This window comes from Phyllobates terribilis, unplaced genomic scaffold (genome assembly GCF_046119375.1).
Source record: "Phyllobates terribilis strain yellow unplaced genomic scaffold, ASM4611937v1 Scaffold_11__3_contigs__length_659146591, whole genome shotgun sequence".
NCBI lineage: Eukaryota > Metazoa > Chordata > Amphibia > Anura > Dendrobatidae > Phyllobates > Phyllobates terribilis.
The window spans coordinates 590,541,157-590,565,041 of NW_027362771.1; the positions used below are offsets into that span (position 1 = coordinate 590,541,157).

The 23,885-nt window shown below is 55.5% G+C and overlaps 2 protein-coding genes across 2 annotated transcripts in view; both read right to left on the reverse strand.

The window, feature by feature from the left end:
- Window positions 1-3,382: 3,382 nt before the first annotated feature.
- Window positions 3,383-13,484, reverse strand: ARRB2 (arrestin beta 2). Its single transcript, XM_073654390.1, has 14 exons — window positions 13,338-13,484; window positions 13,192-13,252; window positions 12,373-12,417; window positions 11,955-12,151; window positions 11,263-11,322; window positions 10,770-10,837; window positions 7,040-7,175; window positions 6,871-6,955; window positions 6,649-6,721; window positions 6,431-6,568; window positions 6,262-6,345; window positions 6,109-6,182; window positions 4,857-4,911; window positions 3,383-4,580 (listed from the first exon to the last, which is right to left on the reverse strand). Exons 1-14 carry the CDS (start codon window positions 13,416-13,418, stop codon window positions 4,484-4,486), a joined length of 1,254 nt encoding a protein of 417 aa, XP_073510491.1. The 5' UTR covers window positions 13,419-13,484; the 3' UTR covers window positions 3,383-4,483.
- Window positions 13,485-13,629: 145 nt separating this feature from the next.
- Window positions 13,630-23,885, reverse strand: part of PELP1 (proline, glutamate and leucine rich protein 1) — a 22,568-nt gene continuing 12,312 nt past the window's right edge. Inside the window, exon 13 of the mRNA XM_073654792.1 lies at window positions 13,630-13,638. Coding sequence (XP_073510893.1) covers window positions 13,630-13,638 — 9 coding nt within the window. The remainder of the gene's footprint in view (window positions 13,639-23,885) is intronic.

A 23,885-nucleotide genomic window follows, 5' to 3' on the forward strand; every position in this document is an offset into this window, starting at 1 on the left:
CCACGCTCCTCCCTTTCCATACTCTACCCTTCACACACACTGCTCACCCTCCACACTCTACCCCCCCACACATTTGCTCACCCTGCACACTCTACTCCTCCTCCACTAACTTTTCTCTCCACTCTACCCCCAAACGTAATGCTCCCTCTCCACATTCTACCCCCATACATTGCCACCTCTACACTTTACACTTTCTACCCTACACAGACACACACACTGCCCCTTTTCCTATACGGACCCTCACTCTGTATACTCTTAACCACCTCTTCACCCACCAGTCTACAGTAAATCCCCTTGTATCGTCAGCTCCAGTTCGGAGTGTTTAATGTTTCCGGCGTATTTTTGGCCATCACTCTGCTGCACACCGGGCAGGGAGCTGGTTAGCGCTCCTCGGCCTCCGCAGCGCCGGCACGCTCCTCGCTTTAATTCTGTTTGTGTCCTAAAGACGAGACTATGGTTAAATGCAGGGAATCCGTTTGCTGAACTGGCTGGCATTTTAACAAACGGTCCTTCTCCCCTCCTGAAGAGACGCTGAATTTGCCATGAAGCCCAGCAGGGGGCATGGGCGACCGTTAAAAAAAAAAAAAATTATAATTTTTCAACCCCTATGATCAGGTACCATCCCTATTACTCGCCGACCTAGTGGAAAATACGGCCCTGCAACTTGCATGAAAGGATCTGAGTTATAGGACATATGTACAATATTCCATAGAGCTCATCGCCCTCTGGTGGTCAATGTCAAGAACTACAATGATGAATGACAGGTGAAAATGGCCAGGAATATACTCTCCTGGTTCCCCTGACCAGTGTCTGCGTAACTACCAAGTTGAGTAAACAGCGCAGCTCACTTTGGTAAGCCATTTCCATAACTCCCATTCATTGCTATGGGAGATACAGCAGAGCAGCTGCGTTCGGCTCCTTTCACAACCTCGTCCCTGGTCGCCGGAAGTTAGCAGTTATTCCTATCGCGGCCATGAAGGACACAGATGGGACCTATAAGCTCTGTAGGACTGTTTACATCAGAGATTACTATTGTTCATTAAGGCGAAGACCAGACCGGCCCCAAACTGATTCAGACCCCAGACCATATTGAATTCGTAGCCATAGCCCATACCCAGCCTAGTGACCCTATGGTCTATACATCCCTGGTCGTATTTCCAAATCCTTTGTGTTCCAGTGGTCTATCGTACCCTGGTAATGTTTTTTTGAAGCCTTCATTAAAGTCAGAATTCTGGGGTAAAACCCTTTAAAAAAAAGTTTGCAACATTTTGGCGAAACATGAGGTTGTGTACAACTTTTGTGACATTGTCAGCCGACTTTGCCAAAACGGGTGAAGGGCAACAACGCCCTCTTGTCTATTTCATGGCGAGTTGTTGAGTAACGAAGCTGAAGTGAACACTTCCAGTCTCGACGAATCGTGGCCTTAAGGGTATGTGAACATTGTCTTTTTCAGGTGGGTTGCTCCTGAAAAAGCATTACAAAAAAAAAAAAAAAAAAACCAGATCTTGCCGTGCACACGTTCTGTCTGGTGATCCTTCACACGTCGCTTTAGGGATCAAAAATAGAGAAAAGCACCCCACACACAGCGACATCAGGAAAAAAAAAAAAAGACCACCGGCGCTCTCCTGAAGAAGCTTGGCCTAGAAAAATTTGGTGGCACTGGCAAAAAAAAAAAAAAAAAAAAAAAGGCATCATGTGCCTATATTCTAAACAGGGGTCTGGAGGCCCTGGAGAATCCCCCTGGTTGAAGGATATTTTCCTGAGAAAAGAGCTGGCTCGTTGCTCCAACGCTCCCAGGGGCTTTATGTCAGAGTTCAGGTAGCCCCCTTCCCTGGGACCAAGTTGTGTTCCGGAAAGATGTTCTGGATTTTGGAGGATGAGACAAGCAGGAAACATTCCCGTGTGATGAAGAACTGGATAGGATAGATTCCCCACTCAAACCATTCCTGTTTTGGTGGCAAAGGGAGAAATCCAAAGGATGGAGGACACAGAGACAGAGAAATGTTACACTTTAAGAGCCTAGTGCCATCCATACAGAGAGAATTGGCCCCAGAGGATGTATGGTAAGGCGAAACGTTTCAGCCAGAACTCCCGATCACTTCCCAGAAGCATGAGCCATGTGTGAAGTATTTGTACTCCTCCTATAGGCCCGGGCCAGAGACCGGGCCCGGGCCAGAGACCTATAGGATCTGTGAAAAATTTTGGGAGCATAATAGACACTATTTTATTACATAAATCAATAGTAAAAGTGAAAATATATCTTATCGGATAAATCCACTGCTTTCTCCTCCAGGACGGATCTCTCATTCTTAATTCACTGAAGACAGAATGTTATGTTACAGAGATTGGACACAACAGTTGGAGCTTTACAAATTCTATGGAGGGGGAGGAGCTAGAGAGACATTCCACTGCAAGTTACAGTGCTCCATAGACCTACATAAGCACCAACTGTCATCTCCTGTCTCAGTTATGGGAAACGTAAATCACTGCAGACAGATGATTTTACCCCTAAAGTGAGAATGAAAGATCAGTCCTGAAAGGAGAAGGAAAAGAAATCGGCTTCGCTTTCCAGTACGATATTCAACAAAGATATATAGTCACGTATACCATTTAATTATGAGGGAAGGAGGAGAAAAAAAAAAAAAAAACATGGTTACGCCAAGATAATTTCAGCATAGTTTGCTGATGGAAGGTTTTTTTTTTTTATTATAGGTGTAGGCCATAGCATGAGCTTCTTAAAAAAAAAAATAATCGTAATAGTGTAGTTCTCATACTGACCACTAAGGCGGGCAGGAGACCAGACCGGGACCGGGAGGCCGGCGGGAGACCAGACCGGGACCGGGAGGCCGGCGGGAGACCAGACCGGGACCGGGAGGCCGGCGGGAGACCAGACCGGGACCGGGAGGCCGGCGGGAGACCAGACCGGGACCGGGAGGCCGGCGGGAGACCAGACCGGGACCGGGAGGCCGGCGGGAGACCAGACCGGGACCGGGAGGCCGGCGGGAGACCAGACCGGGACCGGGAGGCCGGCGGGAGACCAGACCGGGACCGGGAGGCCGGCGGGAGACCAGACCGGGACCGGGAGGCCGGCGGGAGACCAGACCGGGACCGGGAGGCCGGCGGGAGACCAGACCGGGACCGGGAGGCCGGCGGGAGACCAGACCGGGACGGGCCAGCTCCATTCCTGTGCACAGGCACCAGATCTATGCATCGGTTGTGCTCAGATTGCGTCATGTCAATGCATCACAGTGGCAATACCACACACAACCTGCAGCCAGATGTGGCGCTGTTTCTGGGGGAGCTCTGGTGTTCCCATTTTATAGTACATTTTGTCCCGTTTCCTCCCTTATCTCAGTCTCATAATTAGACTCAGGAGGCGGCCGTCATTCACCAGATTTTATTGCTCCTCACCAAATATTTGTAGCAAAAACGAAAAATAAAAAGCTTTTTTTTTGTGTTTTTTTGTTTTCTTTGAACCTGTGGAGCTTTAAATCGATAAAGACAGAAAGATCTTTTTTTTTTTTTTTTTTTTTACATTCGAGGACAAAAAATATATTACGACTCAAAGCAAAAAAAAAAAGTTAAAATAGGAGGGGACGGGGCGGCCCCTTGTGTAAAGGCTGTTACATGAAGGGGCTCACGGTGTGTGTGGTCCCTGCCGAGGTCAGATCCGGACTTGCCTACAGTTCTCAAGCTCCCCGAGACCGCAGAATCCCCCCCCGTGTCCCCTCCTTATCAGCAGGACTCGAAATGTGTCAGTCCCTCCCACTTGGAAAAAAAAATAAAAAATCCAGTAAAATTTCATGATTGCGACATAAAACTGGCCCTTAGGAAGGGGCCCCTGCGCTGCAGGTCGGAAATAGCCCCCCAGTTCCTAATAATTCACAGCTGTTAGAATAAAATTAATAAAAAATAAAAACCCCTGCGGGGGTCTCTATAGAAAGGTGCGAGAAGGCAGTGCAGCATGTGCTGCGAGTACGTACCGGCCAGTCCGGGATCTGCGACAAGGAGGGGGCAAGAGAAAAAAAATAGAAAATATAACCCCCCCCACATCGGTTGTGTACACGCTCGAATAGAAATGTTTGATCGGTCAGTATAAGTGAGACGTGTAGAGTAACGCAATCACATTATATGCCGCTTATGTACGTGTGTGCGGTGCGTGACCGCCGGCCGCGTGGCCTCCCCACCCCCCGCCCATCCCGCGTCCTATGTACAATCGTTCCGTCGTGGCCGTGCACGCTCGCCGCCGATGTGCAGTGACGGATCCTACGTGTGGCGCCTCCTGTGTGTCGGTGCCCGGCGCTGCGCGGCGCTCGCTATATACATACACCTGTACGCTGCCTGCCCTCGGCCGCACCTCTGTGTGCGCGGGTGTAAATCTGTAAGATTCCCAGTTGCAGGATTTAGGGGGAGGCGGACTCTGCTCATGGCAAGAGGGCGGAGTCTCCAGTGACAGGGGGGGCGGAGTCTCCGCACATCCCAGCTAGCAGTAGGCTTCGTCGTCGTCCTTGTCGTCTTTTAACCCCTTCAGCCTCAGCCGGGCGAAGTCTTCGAATACGATGTCGTCGTCCTGAGGGAAACTGGACAGGAGAGGTGACAATCAACGGCGGACAGAAGGCAGCGCTGCGGGGGCCAGAGCAGCGCTGTGGGGGCCAGAGCAGCAGGGACTGGCGGTAGCTCTGGCTGCTGTGAGTACAAATGTGGGAGGTATAACACAGCCGGCACCTGCCTTGTACAGACGGCGCACAGAACTTAAGACCTCACTATAGTGGTGAAGGGGCGATAGCCAGAGTCAATGTGTCCCCCCACACATAATGGGACTGATGAGTCAAGTGGAGACAGAAGGGTTCACTTACTTTGTTTCAAATTCTATGAGATTTGTGTCCACCGGGACGTCTGTCTCAGGGAACTCTGGAAAGGAGAACAAAAGGACACTGACTGCTCAGCTCAGAGAACGCAGCAAGAACCGTTATGGAGGAGGAAAACGGAGAGAACAGACGAGAACCTGACCAGGACGGCGCCGCGTCTCCCAGCTGCTCATACACAGAAAGACAGGTAATGCCATGTTCACCCACAAGATGGCAGCTGACAAGCTTAGATCCACACGAGCAGCAGCTCAGGGCACAGCGACGCTCCCCGGACAGGAAGAGGGGGAATGCCCCGCAGCAACGCTCCCCGGACAGGAAGGGGGGGGGGGGGGGGGATGCCCCGCAGCAACGCTCCCCGGACAGGAAGAGGGGGAATGCCCCGCAGCAACGCTCCCCGGACAGGAAGGGGGGGGGGGGGGGGGGATGCCCCGCAGCAACGCTCCCCGGACAGGAAGGGGGGGGGGGATGCCCCGCAGCAACGCTCCCCGGACAGGAAGGGGGGGGGGGGGGATGCCCCGCAGCAACGCTCCCCGGACAGGAAGGGGGGGGGGGGGGGATGCCCCGCAGCAACGCTCCCCGGACAGGAAGGGGGGGGGGGGGGATGCCCCGCAGCAACGCTCCCCGGACAGGAAGGGGGGGGGGGGGGATGCCCCGCAGCAACGCTCCCCGGACAGGAAGGGGGGGGGATGCCCCGCAGCAACGCTCCCCGGACAGGGAGGGGGGGGGATGCCCCGGAGCAACGCTCCCCGGACAGGAAGGGGGGGGGGGGGGGATGCCCCGCAGCAACGCTCCCCGGACAGGAAGGGGGGGGGGGGGATGCCCCGCAGCAACGCTCCCCGGACAGGAAGGGGGGGGGGGGGGGGGAATGCCCCGCAGCAACGCTCCCCGGACAGGAAGGGGGGGGGGAATGCCCCGCAGCAACGCTCCCCGGACAGGAAGGGGGGGGGGGGGATGCCCCGCAGCAACGCTCCCCGGACAGGAAGGGGGGGGGGGATGCCCCGCAGCAACGCTCCCCGGACAGGAAGGGGGGGGGGGGGGATGCCCCGCAGCAACGCTCCCCGGACAGGAGGGGGGGGGGGGGGGGAATGCCCCGCAGCAACGCTCCCCGGACAGGAGGGGGGGGGGGGGGGATGCCCCGCAGCAACGCTCCCCGGACAGGAAGGGGAGGTGGGGGTGTGAAAATGGCCGCAACCATACTCACTGGACGGGTGGGGGAGGGAGAGAGGTGGTAACCACTCACCGGACAGGGGCCGCATCACCGTCTCCGAGGGCTTTGGATGCATCAGGACAAAAGGCAGCTCCACAGCGACATCACTGAGGGGAGACAGGACGGCGATATCAGCTCCGCGCACAAACACCCCACCTGTAATGGCCGCAAGGGCCGAGCACTCACCCTCCGCGGGACACCACCAGCTTCACCTTCACCTTGTAGGAGACCAGTATTCCCAGCACCTCCTTACTGGAGCCCTCCTTCACTCTGGAAGGAAACCAGGTGGAGGTTACAATCCTCACCTGCAGTATGACCCCCCCACCCGGCCCAGACACCACGCAGCGGCGCTCACATGGTACTGGACGCCAGGTTGGTGTCCTCGTGCTTCAGCTTCCCATCCAGGGCCAAGCCCCTCTTCTCCCGGTTATTGGACAGCAAAGGGGTGAGGGTGTAAACTTTACAGAACGTGGAGCTGGGGGCGACCTGGTCACTGGGAAGAAAAGAGCTGCGGTCAGAGGGTGCGGGGGGCCGACGGGCAGAGATGTCCAGGGCGCGGGGGGCCGTACTTACTCCTGCTCTATCTGAGCCACGGGGCACTTGTACTGGGCCGTGCTGAAGAGGCAGATGTCAGCGTACTGCCGGACTGGACGAGAAACACAAGGGTTAATAAGTCTACCACTGCCTAGTGGATACATAAAGGGGTCTTACCGCCGAGACCCCCACTGAGCACCAGAATGGGGGGAGGGTCTCAGCAGATATCTTCTGTAGTGGCAGACGGTGCGAGTCACCTACCGGATACTTTCACCCTCTTCACCGTCTTGCTGGTGTTGTTGGTTACGTGCACGTTCACATTGATGGGCTCCCCGTGGTAATACAGCTGGAAAGGCACACAAGTGTTAGGGTGGGGGGCTAGAGATGCAACAAAATCCCATAATGCACTAGTGCTTGCCCCCCCCAGTACCTCCTTATCCAGTGAGGCCTCCAGGTGCAGGGAGCGGTCGGACATCAGGAAATGCCGGGTGGTCTCTGCTACGGGCTGGGGTCCGGCCTTCTCGGGGGCGAACTGCACCTTCCTGATGACCAGACGCACAGAGTTCCTGCAGAGACCACACCGGAGGACGGGTCTGTTACTGGCCGCACGGCCGATTCTACTCTGCAGAGCCGCGCTCACACAGCTGCTGGGCTTGCTACAATGTGCCAGCTCAGAAAACTCCAAAATACAAGAGCCGCAGGCAATCATCGGCAGGAGAGCGGGGTCTGCCAGTGATTATACTGCATCGCTGCGCTGTTAACCCCTTCCCAACCATCCGCTGAACATGTCGGGTGCATCCCACCTATGGTGAGATTGTGGGGCCCCAGGGGGCATCTGGGTTCTCCTGTGAGGCGCAGCCACTGCCAGCCCGCAACGCTCAGGCCCGCAGCCCGCAACGCTCAGGCCCGCAGCCCACAATTGTTTTCTCGCCTGTGCCAAGTCCCCATAGAGGTTCCATGCCGGGCGGCCTGGCGAAATACTCTGCAGCCATGTCCTATGTCACCCAACTATATAGCTGTGGGGACTGGGGACTAAATCACACAGCCGTCATGTGAGGGCGCAGGAGCGGCCGGTTCATAGGAGACCAAGACAGAGGCATCTCCCCCATAACTGGGGATGATGATGATGGTCTATACCAGCCCTGATTTCAGGGGAAATAAGATGAAAAGAAAAAAATATATATATTTTATGCCCCTAAAAGGCATTTTACGATCCTATGGAGGGCACAACGTGTAAAAAAAATAAAATTATATAGATTTATTTATAATATATATATTAAACCAAATAAATATATTTTTTTAGCGAATAAAATAAATCTATAGATTTCTTTTAATATATTTTATTTAATAAAATATATATTAAGAAAACAAAAATTACCCTGTCAATCTAGATAGCTGTGACTAACCCCATCCTCAAAAATAAACCAGGATCGTACAGTATCAGTGGAAAAAAAAATAAACTGCATAATTGGTCGCAGCAAGAAAAGGTTAAAAGTGACACTACAGGTAACAGCAGTACAGGGGGGTGCTCTTCCTCCGCTCCACCACGTGCGGTGCCCCCATTAGTGGTATGGATCCTGTGCAGTGTGGGATCTGTTATCAGGGATTGATTCCCGCCCTCCCCGCACGCAGTATAAACAGTGGGTGTACAGCCCCGGACGTGACCTTCCTGATGTCCTTCATGACAGCTGCCAGGAGGAAAATCAATAGGTGAGTGATAACCCTGCACAGCCGTGACGGCGGCCGGAGAGCGCACCGCCTTCCCAGAGCAGCGGAGGCACCGCGGGGTCCCACCGGCCGTCACGCGCTCTGGTCGCTCCTTATCTCACTCTGTAATTAAACGCTTGTTGTTTTCCCGTCTGGATACAAGTTATAGATACCCCATTCTAGTGCTCTCTGTTATCAGCCATTTCAGGTTGACTTTAGTGGCTTTCAAGTCACAAAGTCAAATCTCCCGGCCCCCCACAATCCACCCCCTATTACTAAAGCGGTCCAAAGTGCTAAGAGGGGGGACGAGTGGCGCCGCACATGGGGGGGGGGGGGGGCTGAGGGGAATCCCTACGCTGTTTTACCTGTCATGTCCCTTTAAGAGGCCTGATCTAAAACTTCCCAGGTGGTGAGGGAAACAGTCAGCGGTGACAGCAGCAATGTCTACCCGACTGCGAGAAACCAGCATAGTGCTACGTGACCGCAGCTAACCACTAGGGGGCGCGAGGTCTGATGCACCGGACACACAACTGCATCAATGGAGGGTCCTCAATATCCAGGCGCGACCCCCAGCCATCAAACACTGTCAGGACACCTAGACATCCCCTATTAAAAATAATAATTGTAGGGGGGGGGGGGGGGGGAATCTTTGGGTGGAGAGCGGAGGGTTTTCCCTGGTAACGTTTGGGGGTCTTTGTATTATGTGGAGTGGTGGATGTTTTGTTCATTTTTTCTTACATTTTTTTTGCGGGAGCCCCCCGTATACAAGAGCCCCCCCCACCCAGCCACGTATAGGGCCCCCCCGTATACAAGAGCCCCCCCCACCCAGCCACGTATAGGGCCCCCCCCGTATACAAGAGCCCCCCCCACCCAGCCACGTATAGGGCCCCCCCATATACAAGAGCCCCCCGCCCAGCCACGTATAGGGCCCCCCCATATACAAGAGCCGCCCGCCCAGCCACGTATAGGGCCCCCCCATATACAAGAGCCGCCCGCCCAGCCACGTATAGGGCCCCCCCGTATACAAGAGCCGCCCGCCCAGCCACGTATAGGGCCCCCCGTATACAAGAGCCGCCCGCCCAGCCACGTATAGGGTCCCCCCGTATACAAGAGCCGCCCGCCCAGCCACGTATAGGGTCCCCCCGTATACAAGAGCCGCCCGCCCAGCCACGTATAGGGCCCCCCGTATACAAGAGCCGCCCGCCCAGCCACGTATAGGGCCCCCCCGTATACAAGAGCCGCCCGCCCAGCCACGTATAGGGCCCCCCGTATACAAGAGCCGCCCGCCCAGCCACGTATAGGGTCCCCCCGTATACAAGAGCCGCCCGCCCAGCCACGTATAGGGCCCCCCCGTATACAAGAGCCGCCCGCCCAGCCACGTATAGGGCCCCCCCGTATACAAGAGCCGCCCGCCCAGCCACGTATAGGGTCCCCCCGTATACAAGAGCCGCCCGCCCAGCCACGTATAGGGCCCCCCCGTATACAAGAGCCGCCCGCCCAGCCACGTATAGGGCCCCACCGTATACAAGAGCCGCCCGCCCAGCCACGTATAGGGCCCCACCGTATACAAGAGCCGCCCGCCCAGCCACGTATAGGGCCCCACCGTATACAAGAGCCGCCCGCCCAGCCACGTATAGGGCCCCACCGTATACAAGAGCCGCCCGCCCAGCCACGTATAGGGTCCCCCCGTATACAAGAGCCGCCCGCCCAGCCACGTATAGGGTCCCCTCACCCTGTACATGACGCGGCTTTGGAGTTGCTTGGACACCGGCAGTAATCACAGCAGTTCCTGGGCCCCACAGGGCAGAGCCTATAGGGAAACATGTGCGGCTCCCCAGACACCGATGTACAGCGCTCAGTCCGCGGGGGGCGCCGCTCGCAGTTTCCTTGCTCGCAGCAGTGAGTGATCACAGGTAACCCAGTAATTACCCTACAGATATAACCAGGGTGTAAGGAAAATGTGGTGTCCGCTCATGTGTCCCTGAACGACAAATCGTCACGCCCAATGGAAAAAGTAACGGCGGCCATATTGGTTGCCGGCCGAAGTCCATACAGCGGGGTCTGTGACCGGTTATAAAATGAGGAAGCTCAATACCTGAACACTAAAGGGTTAAAAACAGTCATTTACTACCTTACTTCTAGGCAGAGATATGATCTGTAGACCCTGCAGGCCCAAAGCCCGAGGCTGCACTACTGAGACAATAACCAGAAGTAGATTGATGCAGGTGGCGACCTAAAGCCACACAATGTCAGTATCCCACCTATTCTGAATAGAGTATAATGTGCATGTCTCAGTGGTGCAGCCTCAGCAATCCTCTCTCCGCAGAGAAACGAGGTATTAAGTGGTTTCCACACTTTCCCTTTGCAGTAGACGGGCGTCCAGGGGGCATTACCGGGGCACTGACCGGCTGCAGAAGGATCCGGCGTTATGCAGGCAGCAAGCTCAGTCTCACCTTTTGTGCATCTTCTCCTCCATGGATTTGGCACAGAAGGCACGGATTTCATAATCCACACCGCAGGCCTGAAAGACACAAGACATCCAGGGGTTAAGGAAGATCAGGACGCAGCGCCTCGCCACCCCCGTGCAGATCAGGACGCAGCGCCTCGCCACCCCCGTGCAGATCAGGACGCAGCGCCTCGCCACCCCCGTGCAGATCAGGACGCAGCGCCTCGCCACCGCCGTGCAGATCAGGACGCAGCGCCTCGCCACCGCCGTGCAGATCAGGACGCAGCGCCTCGCCACCGCCGTGCAGATCAGGACGCAGCGCCTCGCCACCGCCGTGCAGATCAGGACGCAGCGCCTCGCCACCGCCGTGCAGATCAGGACGCAGCGCCTCGCCACCGCCGTGCAGATCAGGACGCAGCGCCTCGCCACCGCCGTGCAGATCAGGACGCAGCGCCTCGCCACCGCCGTGCAGACCAGGATGCAGCGGCCCGGTCACTCACCTTCCCGGTGTCCTCCGGTCCCGGCTGCAGGGTCACTGAACATGGCAAATTCTGCGGAATCTGATTAAAAATAAAAATTAGTAACGTCATTGTAAAAGCCTAAGGCTATGTTCACACAGGGCGTTTTTTTTTCCATCAGTAAGACCTGCTCTCTTGGCACAAAAGAAGCAGCATCAAAAACACAGGCTTTACTGCGTTTTTTTGCTACATCTTTTAGGATCCCAAAGTTTAGTTTTGCTTCCCCCACAGCAGCATGAACACATTAACCAGAATTACAAATGTAACAGCAGAGGGGGAGGGGGGGGGGGGGGTGCAGTCGTTAGGAATAGTTTACCTAAGACATTGGCAGAGCTTTGAGTTTGTAGAACACCGTTTACTTTCACACCTTGGTCGGCCATTGAGTTGCTCAGGTATTGTCCAATCTCACACCTAGCTCAGCCAATGTTTACATTGTACACGTCACTAATTAAACTGCACTAATCCTAACAGCCATCTCAGGTGACTGAGAAGATGGTAACCTTGGGGAAAAAAAAAAAAAAGAATCACAAAAATAAATGTGCATAAGATTTCTGAAATCTCAGACTTAGCTGGTGCTGTAAAACGCAGCGGAAAATTTGCATAAAGAAAACACCAAGTGTGAACATAGCCTAAGAAGCCTCCGGGTGTGAAAACAGAGGAGGGTGAGTACTGACTGTGAAGTAGAAGGGGTGCGCCTGCTCCCCAAGCTTCTTGATCAGCCGCTCCTGCAGTCGGGTCAGCGGCTTCTTTTCCTCGGGGAGCGGCGGATAAGCCTGGAAGGTGGAGATGAAGAGATCCTTCCGGAATGATAGGCCCAAGACGTCGAGATCCTCCCGGCCATAGCGGAAAGCGCAGGTGAGAGTGACGTAGACTGAAGAGGGAGACAAGTGATGGGGGGAGAAGATCGGACCCCTGACCTCCTCCCACTGCAGCCCCTAATAGCAGCACGGGCTGGATTTCCACACAAGTTATCAGGAAGTTACAGAATAACTTTCTTACTTCCCCTTTAAGGCCGTGAAAAAAAAAACTGGGGAAATAAGGATGGAGTAAGAGCTGCCAACCCGTGACCGGGGGAGGAGAGGGGAGCGTTACCTTTCCGGTCCTTCAGATAATCCGTATCCACCAGAACCACTCCGTCTACAAAACAAGACACAGGCGGGTTATAATACACAGACAAGAGCGCAGCTCTGGAGTATAATACAGGATGTAACTCAGGATCAGTACTGTATGTACACAGTGACTCCACCAGCAGAATGGTGAGTGCAGCTCTGGAGTATAATACAGGATGTAACTCAGGATCAGTAATGTAATGTATGTACACAGTGACTGCACCACCAGAATAGTGAGTGCAGCTCTGGAGTATAATACAGGATGTAACTCAGGATCAGTAATGTAATGTATGTACACAGTGACTGCACCAGCAGAATAGTGAGTGCAGCTCTGGAGTATAATACAGGATGTAACTCAGGATCATTAATGTAATGTATATACACAGTGACTGCACCAGCAGAATAGTGAGTGCAGCTCTGGAGTATAATACAGGATATAACTCCGGATCAGTAATGTATATACACAGTGACTGCACCAGCAGAATAGTGAGTGCAGCTCTGGAGTATAATACAGGATGTAACTCAGGATCAGTAATGTATGTACACAGTGACGGCACCAGCAGAATAGTGAGTGCAGCTCTGGAGTATAATACAGGATATAACTCAGGATCAGTAATGTAATGTATATAAGAGTGACTGCACCAGCAGAATAGTGAGCGCAGCTCTGGAGTATAATACAGGATATAAAAAATTATGCAACTCTAATAAGTCTCCACTTCGTTCCTTCTAATTAGTCTTTAATGGTCTTAAAATTGGATATAAAGCCCCAGTCGCACATATAGTGGGACAAACATGTTCTCACCAACAGGATCCACACGATCAAGGTGATCCACAAAATCCCTCTTGCCCAGGTATACCGTCAGCTGCAAGAAACGGGACAATGTTAGATTAATAATCAGCTGCCTTTCTGCCGGTGAGCGCCCCCTGTAGTCTCCCCGCTGTCAGTACCACGTCCCGCAGCTGCTTCTTGTAGACGGTGAGGCCCCGGGGCACGATGCAGCGGATCCTCTCCAGATCGGACAGGTCCATGCTCCTTATCTGCCGCCTGCAGAGCTCTGCTCCAGAGCTGTTTACCGCGCCCTGTACCCGGCCCACCCTGGGGACCCGCAGGCTCCGGAGATAAGGCAGCACCATCTCTAGGCGGAGCCCAGGGACCGGGGGAAGCCATGGCGACCACTACATTACCAGCTAACCCCTTCCTCGCCGGACGGCACTCACCTTACAATTCGGGCTGGATTTCTTAAAAACGCTGCAAAAGAAAAAGAAAAAATAAATTAAAATGTAATAAATCACATTTTATAAAACAAATTTACATTTGACCACTTGGTGGCGACATGGTCTCCGCTGGACATTTTACATGGGACTTCACCTTTTGATAGCAGAAAAGCCGCCCCGGCGTGTCCCTTTAACTGGAGCACAGGTGTCCCCAGGGTCCTATTACCAGACATTGGGCTGCTGGGGCCCAAAGCCATGGGGAGCACAGAAAAATTGCATCATGGGAGATCATCACTGACAGCAAGCTGGAAATGGTGACCGCTCAGTCCTGCGAGACCACGCAGAGCCCCTCGTTACACCATGATGAGGCTTTATGTAGCCGTGTCCGCAGCTTTGGATGTGACTGGAGTATAACATGTGGTGTAACTAGGAGACCCCGCAGAGAACGGGAACACGACGCCATGAGACTCAGAAGAGCTTCCTTATTAACACTGCGCAGAAAAGAGGAAACGTGTGCGCGAGCAGATGGAGGGGACATCCTAGGCCTCACTTATCAAAAAGGTCACTGTCGCCCATAGCAACTAGAGCCAATTTCTTTCAACCAATCACAGCGCGGCTTTCATTGCTCAAGCTTCTCAGGTAAAATGAAAGCCGCACTGCTAATGGTTGCTCTGAGCAACATTCACATCACAAGAAGTGAAAGCAGAGTTCTGATTGGTTGCTAAGATTTATTTTTTTCCTATAGCAACCAATCAAAACTCAGCTTTCATTTTTCAGTTACACAGGTAAAATTAAAAAAGCGCCGTGATTGGCTGCTATGGCTCTGATATGAGAAACCTAAGCAAGGCTTTATCTAACAACCAATCACAATGCGGATTTCATTTTATTGGACTAGTTGGGAGGAATGAAAGCTGCGCCATGATTGGCTGCTATGGTTCTGATAAAGGAGGCCCGGATTATGTTGCTCATAACAACCAATCGGAATGCGGCCTTCATTTCATCTGACTGATTTGGAGGAGTGAAAGCTGCGTGCTGATTGGCTGATAAGGGCAACAAGAAGTTTATCCCCCCCTCAAACTTCCTAAAAACTAATAGGTGGCAGCGGCTCAGGGCGTCGTCCACACTGGAATATTTGAACTTCCTGCCCCTTGCCTCAGTAGTGACTGATAACAGAGAGCTACAGCAGACATGTAGAAGAGACACTTGGTGACAAGATTTTACAGGAGACATGGCGGAGGCCTCCATATTGCAGGTGTCCATGTGTAAACCTGGCCGCGCACTTGACTGGACTGATTTCCCTTGTAAATGCAGCCGCCCCCTCCCCCAGAATGTACGCCGGGTGTACTGACATTTACACAGACAGAGCACAACGACGGCTTAAAGGGGAACTCTCCGCGAGGAGCCGGGCTCGTCCGTACCGCCGGGGATTAGGATTAGCCTCCTAATCTGCAGCCGTCACAGATAATAGAAGGAGGAAGGAAAAAAGGGGAACCGTCCCCGGAAGCGAGGTTACCCAAGAGGCCACGAAGTGAGGACACCACAGAGGCCCGTGCACTGGACACTAATCAGACCTGTCACGTCAGGAGGGACGCCGCAGGAAAGAGGGGGAAGACTTTTCCTGTGCACTCTAAGTCAGGCTCTCAGTTCTCCGCTGATCCGGCACACGTGGATCCTCCAGATGCCGGAGTATCAGAGTTCTGAAGCATCAGACATGGCAGCACGAGAGGCTAGATCATAAATATTCCCGATGACTGGGCGTCCATCAGACCAATGCCGGAGTAAAGGAATTAACTCTACGTTGAGGGCTTTAAAGTGACTGTTGCCTTTAAGAGGCTCATACACGTAAGAAAGGACACGGACCCTGTGTCCTGCAAAATGACAGGAGGGACGAGCAGGGGGAAGTATAAAGGGATGGAGCAGACATATTGAGCATGTGACCGGGATTCCAGCACCGAGGAGATTAATGCCAGTAGTGACAAGACGCCCCTTTAAGGCGCTGAATGTGGAGGCTTTAATGCAAACCGGCCCAGAAGTGATCTGCATATAAGGAAGAAGACGTCGATCTATGGAGGGAGAGACACAAAGCAGACGGGACGGGAGGCCGGGGGGCGAGCAGAGGCCCCAAAAGAGAATAATAAGAAGGAGTAGACGGGAGGCCGGAGGGCGAGAAGAGGCCCCAAAAGAGAATAATAAGAAGGAGTAGACGGGAGGCCGGGGGGCGAGCAAAGGTCCCAAAAGAGAATAAGAAGGAGTAGACGGGAGGCCGGAGGGCGAGAAGAGGCCCCAAAAGAGAATAATAAGAAGGAGTAGACGGGAGGCCGGGGGGCGAGCAGAGGCCCCAAAAGAGAAGAAGGAGTAGACGGGAGGCCGAGCAGAGGCCCCATAAGAGAAGGAGGAGACGGGAGGCTGGGGGGTGAGCAGAGGCCCCAAAAGAGAAGAAGAAGGAGGAGACGGGAGGCTGGGGTGCGAGAAGAGGCCCCAAAAGAGAAGAAGGAGTAGACGGGAGGCCGAGCAGAGGCCCCATAAGAGAAGGAGGAGACGGGAGGCTGGGGGGTGAGCAGAGGCCCCAAAAGAGAAGAAGAAGGAGGAGACGGGAGGCTGGGGGGTGAGCAGAGGCCCCAAAAGAGAAGAAGAAGGAGGAGACGGGAGGCTGGGGTGCGAGAAGAGGCCCCAAAAGAGAAGAAGGAGTAGACGGGAGGCCGAGCAGAGGCCCCATAAGAGAAGGAGGAGACGGGAGGCTGGGGGGTGAGCAGAGGCCCCAAAAGAGAAGAAGAAGGAGGAGACGGGAGGCTGGGGGGTGAGCAGAGGCCCCAAAAGAGAAGAAGAAGGAGGAGACGGGAGGCTGGGGTGCGAGAAGAGGCCCCAAAAGAGAAGAAGGAGTAGACGGGAGGCCGAGCAGAGGCCCCATAAGAGAAGGAGGAGACGGGAGGCTGGGGGGTGAGCAGAGGCCCCAAAAGAGAAGAAGAAGGAGGAGACGGGAGGCTGGGGTGCGAGAAGAGGCCCCAAAAGAGAAGAAGGAGGAGACGGGAGGCTGGGGTGCGAGAAGAGGCCCCAAAAGAGAAGAAGAAGGAGGAGACGGGAGGCTGGGGTGCGAGAAGAGGCCCCAAAAGAGAAGAAGAAGGAGGAGACGGGAGGCTGGGGTGCGAGAAGAGGCCCCAAAAGAGAAGAAGAAGGAGGAGACGGGAGGCTGGGGTGCGAGAAGAGGCCCCAAAAGAGAAGAAGAAGGAGGAGACGGGAGGCTGGGGTGCGAGAAGAGGCCCCAAAAGAGAAGAAGAAGGAGGAGACGGGAGGCTGGGGTGCGAGAAGAGGCCCCAAAAGAGAAGAAGAAGGAGGAGACGGGAGGCTGGGGTGCGAGAAGAGGCCCCAAAAGAGAAGAAGAAGGAGGAGACGGGAGGCTGGGGTGCGAGAAGAGGCCCCAAAAGAGAAGAAGAAGGAGGAGACGGGAGGCTGGGGTGCGAGAAGAGGCCCCAAAAGAGAAGAAGAAGGAGGAGACGGGAGGCTGGGGTGCGAGAAGAGGCCCCAAAAGAGAAGAAGAAGGAGGAGACGGGAGGCTGGGGTGCGAGAAGAGGCCCCAAAAGAGAAGAAGAAGGAGGAGACGGGAGGCTGGGGTGCGAGAAGAGGCCCCAAAAGAGAAGAAGAAGGAGGAGACGGGAGGCTGGGGTGCGAGAAGAGGCCCCAAAAGAGAAGAAGAAGGAGGAGACGGGAGGCTGGGGTGCGAGAAGAGGCCCCAAAAGAGAAGAAGAAGGAGGAGACGGGAGGCTGGGGTGCGAGAAGAGGCCCCAAAAGAGAAGAAGAAGGAGGAGACGGGAGGCTGGGGTGCGAGAAGAGGCCCCAAAAGAGAAGAAGAAGGAGGAGACGGGAGGCTGGGGTGCGAGAAGAGGCCCCAAAAGAGAAGGAGGAGACGGGAGGCCAGCAGGGGGGGGGGGGGGGGGTGAGCAGAGGACCCAAAGAGAAGGAGATGGGTAACCATGGCAGGGTACATGGACAGAAGAGAAGTAGATCCCGATAGTCCAGAATAGTATTTGCTAATTCGTCAATGCTGCAGGATAATCTCCCAGACCATTACCAGATATTAGGAGTATCCATCACCGGGAGAGGAGGAGGAGGAGACATCAGTAAAGGGTATATACACACCACCGAGGGGGGAGGAGGCGGAGGAGGAGGAGGAGGAGGAGGAGACATCAGTAAAGGGTATATACACACCACCGAGGGGGGAGGAGGCGGAGGAGGAGGAGGAGGAGGAGACATCAGTAAAGGGTATATACACACCACCGAGGGGGGAGGAGGAGGAGGAGGAGGAGGAGGAGGAGGAGGAGACATCAGTAAAGGGTATATACACACCACCGAGGGGGGAGGAGGAGGAGGAGGAGGAGGAGGAGGAGGAGGAGACATCAGTAAAGGGTATATACACACCACCGAGGGGGGAGGAGGCGGAGGAGGAGGAGGAGGAGGAGACATCAGTAAAGGGTATATACACACCACCGAGGGGGGAGGAGGCGGAGGAGGAGGAGGAGGAGGAGGAGGAGGAGGAGGAGGAGACATCAGTAAAGGGTATATACACACCACCGAGGGGGGAGGAGGCGGAGGAGGAGGAGGAGGAGGAGGAGGAGGAGGAGGAGGAGACATCAGTAAAGGGTATATACACACCACCGAGGGGGGAGGAGGCGGAGGAGGAGGAGGAGGAGGAGGAGGAGGAGGAGACATCAGTAAAGGGTATATACACACCACCGAGGGGGGAGGAGGCGGAGGAGGAGGAGGAGGAGGAGGAGACATCAGTAAAGGGTATATACACACCACCGAGGGGGGAGGAGGCGGAGGAGGAGGAGGAGGAGGAGGAGACATCAGTAAAGGGTATATACACACCACCGAGGGGGGAGGAGGCGGAGGAGGAGGAGGAGGAGGAGGAGACATCAGTAAAGGGTATATACACACCACCGAGGGGGGAGGAGGCGGAGGAGGAGGAGGAGGAGGAGGAGACATCAGTAAAGGGTATATACACACCACCGAGGGGGGAGGAGGCGGAGGAGGAGGAGGAGGAGGAGACATCAGTAAAGGGTATATACACACCACCGAGGGGGGAGGAGGCGGAGGAGGAGGAGGAGGAGGAGGAGGAGACATCAGTAAAGGGTATATACACACCACCGAGGGGGGAGGAGGCGGAGGAGGAGGAGGAGGAGGAGGAGGAGACATCAGTAAAGGGTATATACACACCACCGAGGGGGGAGGAGGCGGAGGAGGAGGAGGAGGAGGAGGAGGAGGAGACATCAGTAAAGGGTATATACACACCACCGAGGGGGGAGGAGGCGGAGGAGGAGGAGGAGGAGGAGGAGGAGGAGGAGGAGACATCAGTAAAGGGTATATACACACCACCGAGGGGGGAGGAGGCGGAGGAGGAGGAGGAGGAGGAGGAGACATCAGTAAAGGGTATATACACACCACCGAGGGGGGAGGAGGCGGAGGAGGAGGAGGAGGAGACATCAGTAAAGGGTATATACACACCACCGAGGGGGGAGGAGGCGGAGGAGGAGGAGGAGGAGACATCAGTAAAGGGTATATACACACCACCGAGGGGGGAGGAGGCGGAGGAGGAGGAGGAGACATCAGTAAAGGGTATATACACACCACCGAGGGGGGAGGAGGCGGAGGAGGAGGAGGAGACATCAGTAAAGGGTATATACACACCACCGAGGGGGGAGGAGGCGGAGGAGGAGGAGGAGACATCAGTAAAGGGTATATACACACCACGGAGGAGGCGGAGGAGGAGGAGGAGACATCAGTAAAGGGTATATACACACCACGGAGGAGGAGGAGGAGGAGGAGACATCAGTAAAGGGTATATACACGAGGAGGAGGAGGAGGAGGAGGAGGAGGAGGAGGAGGAGGAGGAGGAGGAGGAGGAGACGACATCAGTACAGGGTATATACACCACCGGGGGAGGAGGAGGAGGAGACGACATCAGTACAGGGTATATACACCACCGGGGGAGGAGGAGGAGGAGGAGACGACATCAGTACAGGGTATATACACCACCGGGGGAGGAGGAGGAGGAGGAGGAGACGACATCAGTACAGGGTATATACACCACCGGGGGAGGAGGAGGAGACGACATCAGTACAGGGTATATACACCACCGGGGGAGGAGGAGGAGACGACATCAGTACAGGGTATATACACCACCGGGGGAGGAGGAGGAGACGACATCAGTACAGGGTATATACACCACCGGGGAGGAGGAGGAGGAGGAGGAGGAGACGACATCAGTACAGGGTATATACACCACCGGGGGAGGAGGAGGAGGAGGAGGAGGAGACGACATCAGTACAGGGTATATACACCACCGGGGGAGGAGGAGGAGGAGGAGGAGGAGACGACATCAGTACAGGGTATATACACCACCGGGGGAGGAGGAGGAGGAGGAGGAGGAGACGACATCAGTACAGGGTATATACACCACCGGGGGAGGAGGAGGAGGAGGAGGAGGAGACGACATCAGTACAGGGTATATACACCACCGGGGGGAGGAGGAGGAGGAGGAGGAGGAGGAGACGACATCAGTACAGGGTATATACACCACCGGGGGAGGAGGAGGAGGAGGAGGAGGAGACGACATCAGTACAGGGTATATACACCACCGGGGGAGGAGGAGGAGGAGGAGGAGGAGGAGGAGACGACATCAGTACAGGGTATATACACCACCGGGGGAGGAGGAGGAGGAGGAGGGAGGAGACGACATCAGTACAGGGTATATACACCACCGGGGGAGGAGGAGGAGGAGGAGGAGGAGGAGACGACATCAGTACAGGGTATATACACCACCGGGGGAGGAGGAGGAGGAGGAGGAGGAGACGACATCAGTACAGGGTATATACACCACCGGGGGAGGAGGAGGAGGAGGAGGAGGAGACGACATCAGTACAGGGTATATACACCACCGGGGGAGGAGGAGGAGGAGGAGGAGGAGACGACATCAGTACAGGGTATATACACCACCGGGGAGGAGGAGGAGGAGGAGGAGGAGACGACATCAGTACAGGGTATATACACCACCGGGGGAGGAGGAGGAGGAGGAGGAGGAGACGACATCAGTACAGGGTATATACACCACCGGGGGAGGAGGAGACGACATCAGTACAGGGTATATACACCACCGGGGGAGGGAGGAGGAGGAGGAGGAGGAGACGACATCAGTACAGGGTATATACACCACCGGGGGAGGAGGAGGAGGAGGAGGAGGAGACGACATCAGTACAGGGTATATACACCACCGGGGGAGGAGGAGGAGGAGACGACATCAGTACAGGGTATATACACCACCGGGGGAGGAGGAGGAGGAGACGACATCAGTACAGGGTATATACACCACCGGGGGAGGAGGAGGAGGAGACGACATCAGTACAGGGTATATACACCACCGGGGGAGGGAGGAGGAGGAGACGACATCAGTACAGGGTATATACACCACCGGGGGAGGAGGAGGAGGAGGAGACGACATCAGTACAGGGTATATACACCACCGGGGGAGGAGGAGGAGGAGGAGACGACATCAGTACAGGGTATATACACCACCGGGGGAGGAGGAGGAGACGACATCAGTACAGGGTATATACACCACCGGGGGAGGAGGAGGAGGAGGAGGAGATGACATCAGTACAGGGTATATACACCACCGGGGGAGGAGGAGGAGGAGGAGGAGGAGGAGGAGACGACATCAGTACAGGGTATATACACCACCGGGGGAGGAGGAGGAGACGACATCAGTACAGGGTATATACACCACCGGAGGAGGAGGAGGAGGAGGAGGAGACATCAGTACAGGGTATATACACCACCGGGGGAGGAGGAGGAGGAGGAGGGGACATCAGTACAGGGTATATACACCACCGGGGGAGGAGGAGGAGGAGGAGGAGACGACATCAGTACAGGGTATATACACCACCGGGGGAGGAGGAGGAGGAGACTACATCAGTACAGGGTATATACACCACCGGGGGAGGAGGAGGAGGAGGAGGAGGGGACATCAGTACAGGGTATATACACCACCGGGGGAGGAGGAGGAGGAGGAGGAGGAGACATCAGTACAGGGTATATACACCACCGGGGGAGGAGGAGGAGGAGACGACATCAGTACAGGGTATATACACCACCGGGGGAGGAGGAGGAGGAGACGACATCAGTACAGGGTATATACACCACCGGGGGAGGAGGAGGAGGAGACGACATCAGTACAGGGTATATACACCACCGGGGGAGGAGGAGGAGGAGGAGACGACATCAGTACAGGGTATATACACCACCGGGGGAGGAGGAGGAGGAGGAGGAGGAGACGACATCAGTACAGGGTATATACACCACCGGGGGAGGAGGAGGAGGAGGAGGAGGAGACGACATCAGTACAGGGTATATACACCACCGGGGGAGGAGGAGGAGGAGGAGACGACATCAGTACAGGGTATATACACCACCGGGGGAGGAGGAGGAGGAGGAGGAGGAGGAGGAGGAGGAGGAGGAGGAGGAGGAGGAGGAGGAGACGACATCAGTACAGGGTATATACACCACCGGGGGAGGAGGAGGAGGAGGAGGAGACGACATCAGTACAGGGTATATACACCACCGGGGGAGGAGGAGGAGGAGGAGGAGACGACATCAGTACAGGGTATATACACCACCGGGGGAGGAGGAGGAGGAGGAGGAGACGACATCAGTACAGGGTATATACACCACCGGGGGAGGAGGAGGAGGAGGAGGAGGAGGAGGAGGAGACGACATCAGTACAGGGTATATACACCACCGGGGGAGGAGGAGACGACATCAGTACAGGGTATATACACCACCGGGGGAGGAGGAGGAGGAGGAGGAGACGACATCAGTACAGGGTATATACACCACCGGGGGAGGAGGAGGAGGAGACGACATCAGTACAGGGTATATACACCACCGGGGGAGGAGGAGGAGGAGGAGGAGGAGGAGACGACATCAGTACAGGGTATATACACCACCGGGGGAGGAGGAGGAGGAGGAGGAGGAGGAGGAGGAGGAGGCGGAGGAGGCGGAGGAGGAGACGACATCAGTACAGGGTATATACACCACCGGGGGGAGGAGGAGGAGGAGGAGGAGGAGGAGGAGGAGGAGGAGGAGACGACATCAGTACAGGGTATATACACCACCGGGGGGGAGGAGGAGGAGGAGGAGGAGGAGGAGGAGGAGACGACATCAGTACAGGGTATATACACCACCGGGGGAGGAGGAGGAGGAGGAGGAGGAGGAGGAGGAGGCGGAGGAGGAGACGACATCAGTACAGGGTATATACACCACCGGGGAGGAGGAGGAGGAGGAGGAGGAGGAGGAGGAGGAGGAGGAGGAGAGGAGGAGGAGGAGACGACATCAGTACAGGGTATATACACCACCGGGGGAGGAGGAGGAGGAGGAGGAGGAGGAGGAGGAGGAGGAGGAGGAGGAGGAGGAGGAGGAGACGACATCAGTACAGGGTATATACACCACCGGGGGAGGAGGAGGAGGAGGAGGAGGAGGAGGAGGAGGAGACGACATCAGTACAGGGTATATACACCACCGGGGGAGGAGGAGGAGGAGGAGGAGGAGGAGACGACATCAGTACAGGGTATATACACCACCGGGGGAGGAGGAGGAGGAGGAGGAGGAGGAGGAGAGGAGGAGGAGGAGACGACATCAGTACAGGGTATATACACCACCGGGGGAGGAGGAGGAGGAGGAGGAGACGACATCAGTACAGGGTATATACACCACCGGGGGAGGAGGAGAGGAGGAGGAGACGACATCAGTACAGGGTATATACACCACCGGGGGAGGAGGAGGAGGAGGAGGAGGAGACGACATCAGTACAGGGTATATACACCACCGGGGGAGGAGGAGGAGGAGGAGACGACATCAGTACAGGGTATATACACCACCGGGGAGGAGGAGGAGGAGGAGGAGGAGGAGGAGGAGGAGACGACATCAGTACAGGGTATATACACCACCGGGGAGGAGGAGGAGGAGGAGGAGGAGACGACATCAGTACAGGGTATATACACCACCGGGGGAGGAGGAGGAGGAGGAGGAGGAGGAGGAGGAGGAGGAGGAGGAGGAGGAGACGACGACATCAGTACAGGGTATATACACCACCGGGGGAGGAGGAGGAGGAGACGACATCAGTACAGGGTATATACACCACCGGGGGAGGAGGAGGAGGAGGAGGAGGAGGAGGAGGAGGAGGAGGAGGAGGAGGAGGAGGAGGAGACGACATCAGTACAGGGTATATACACC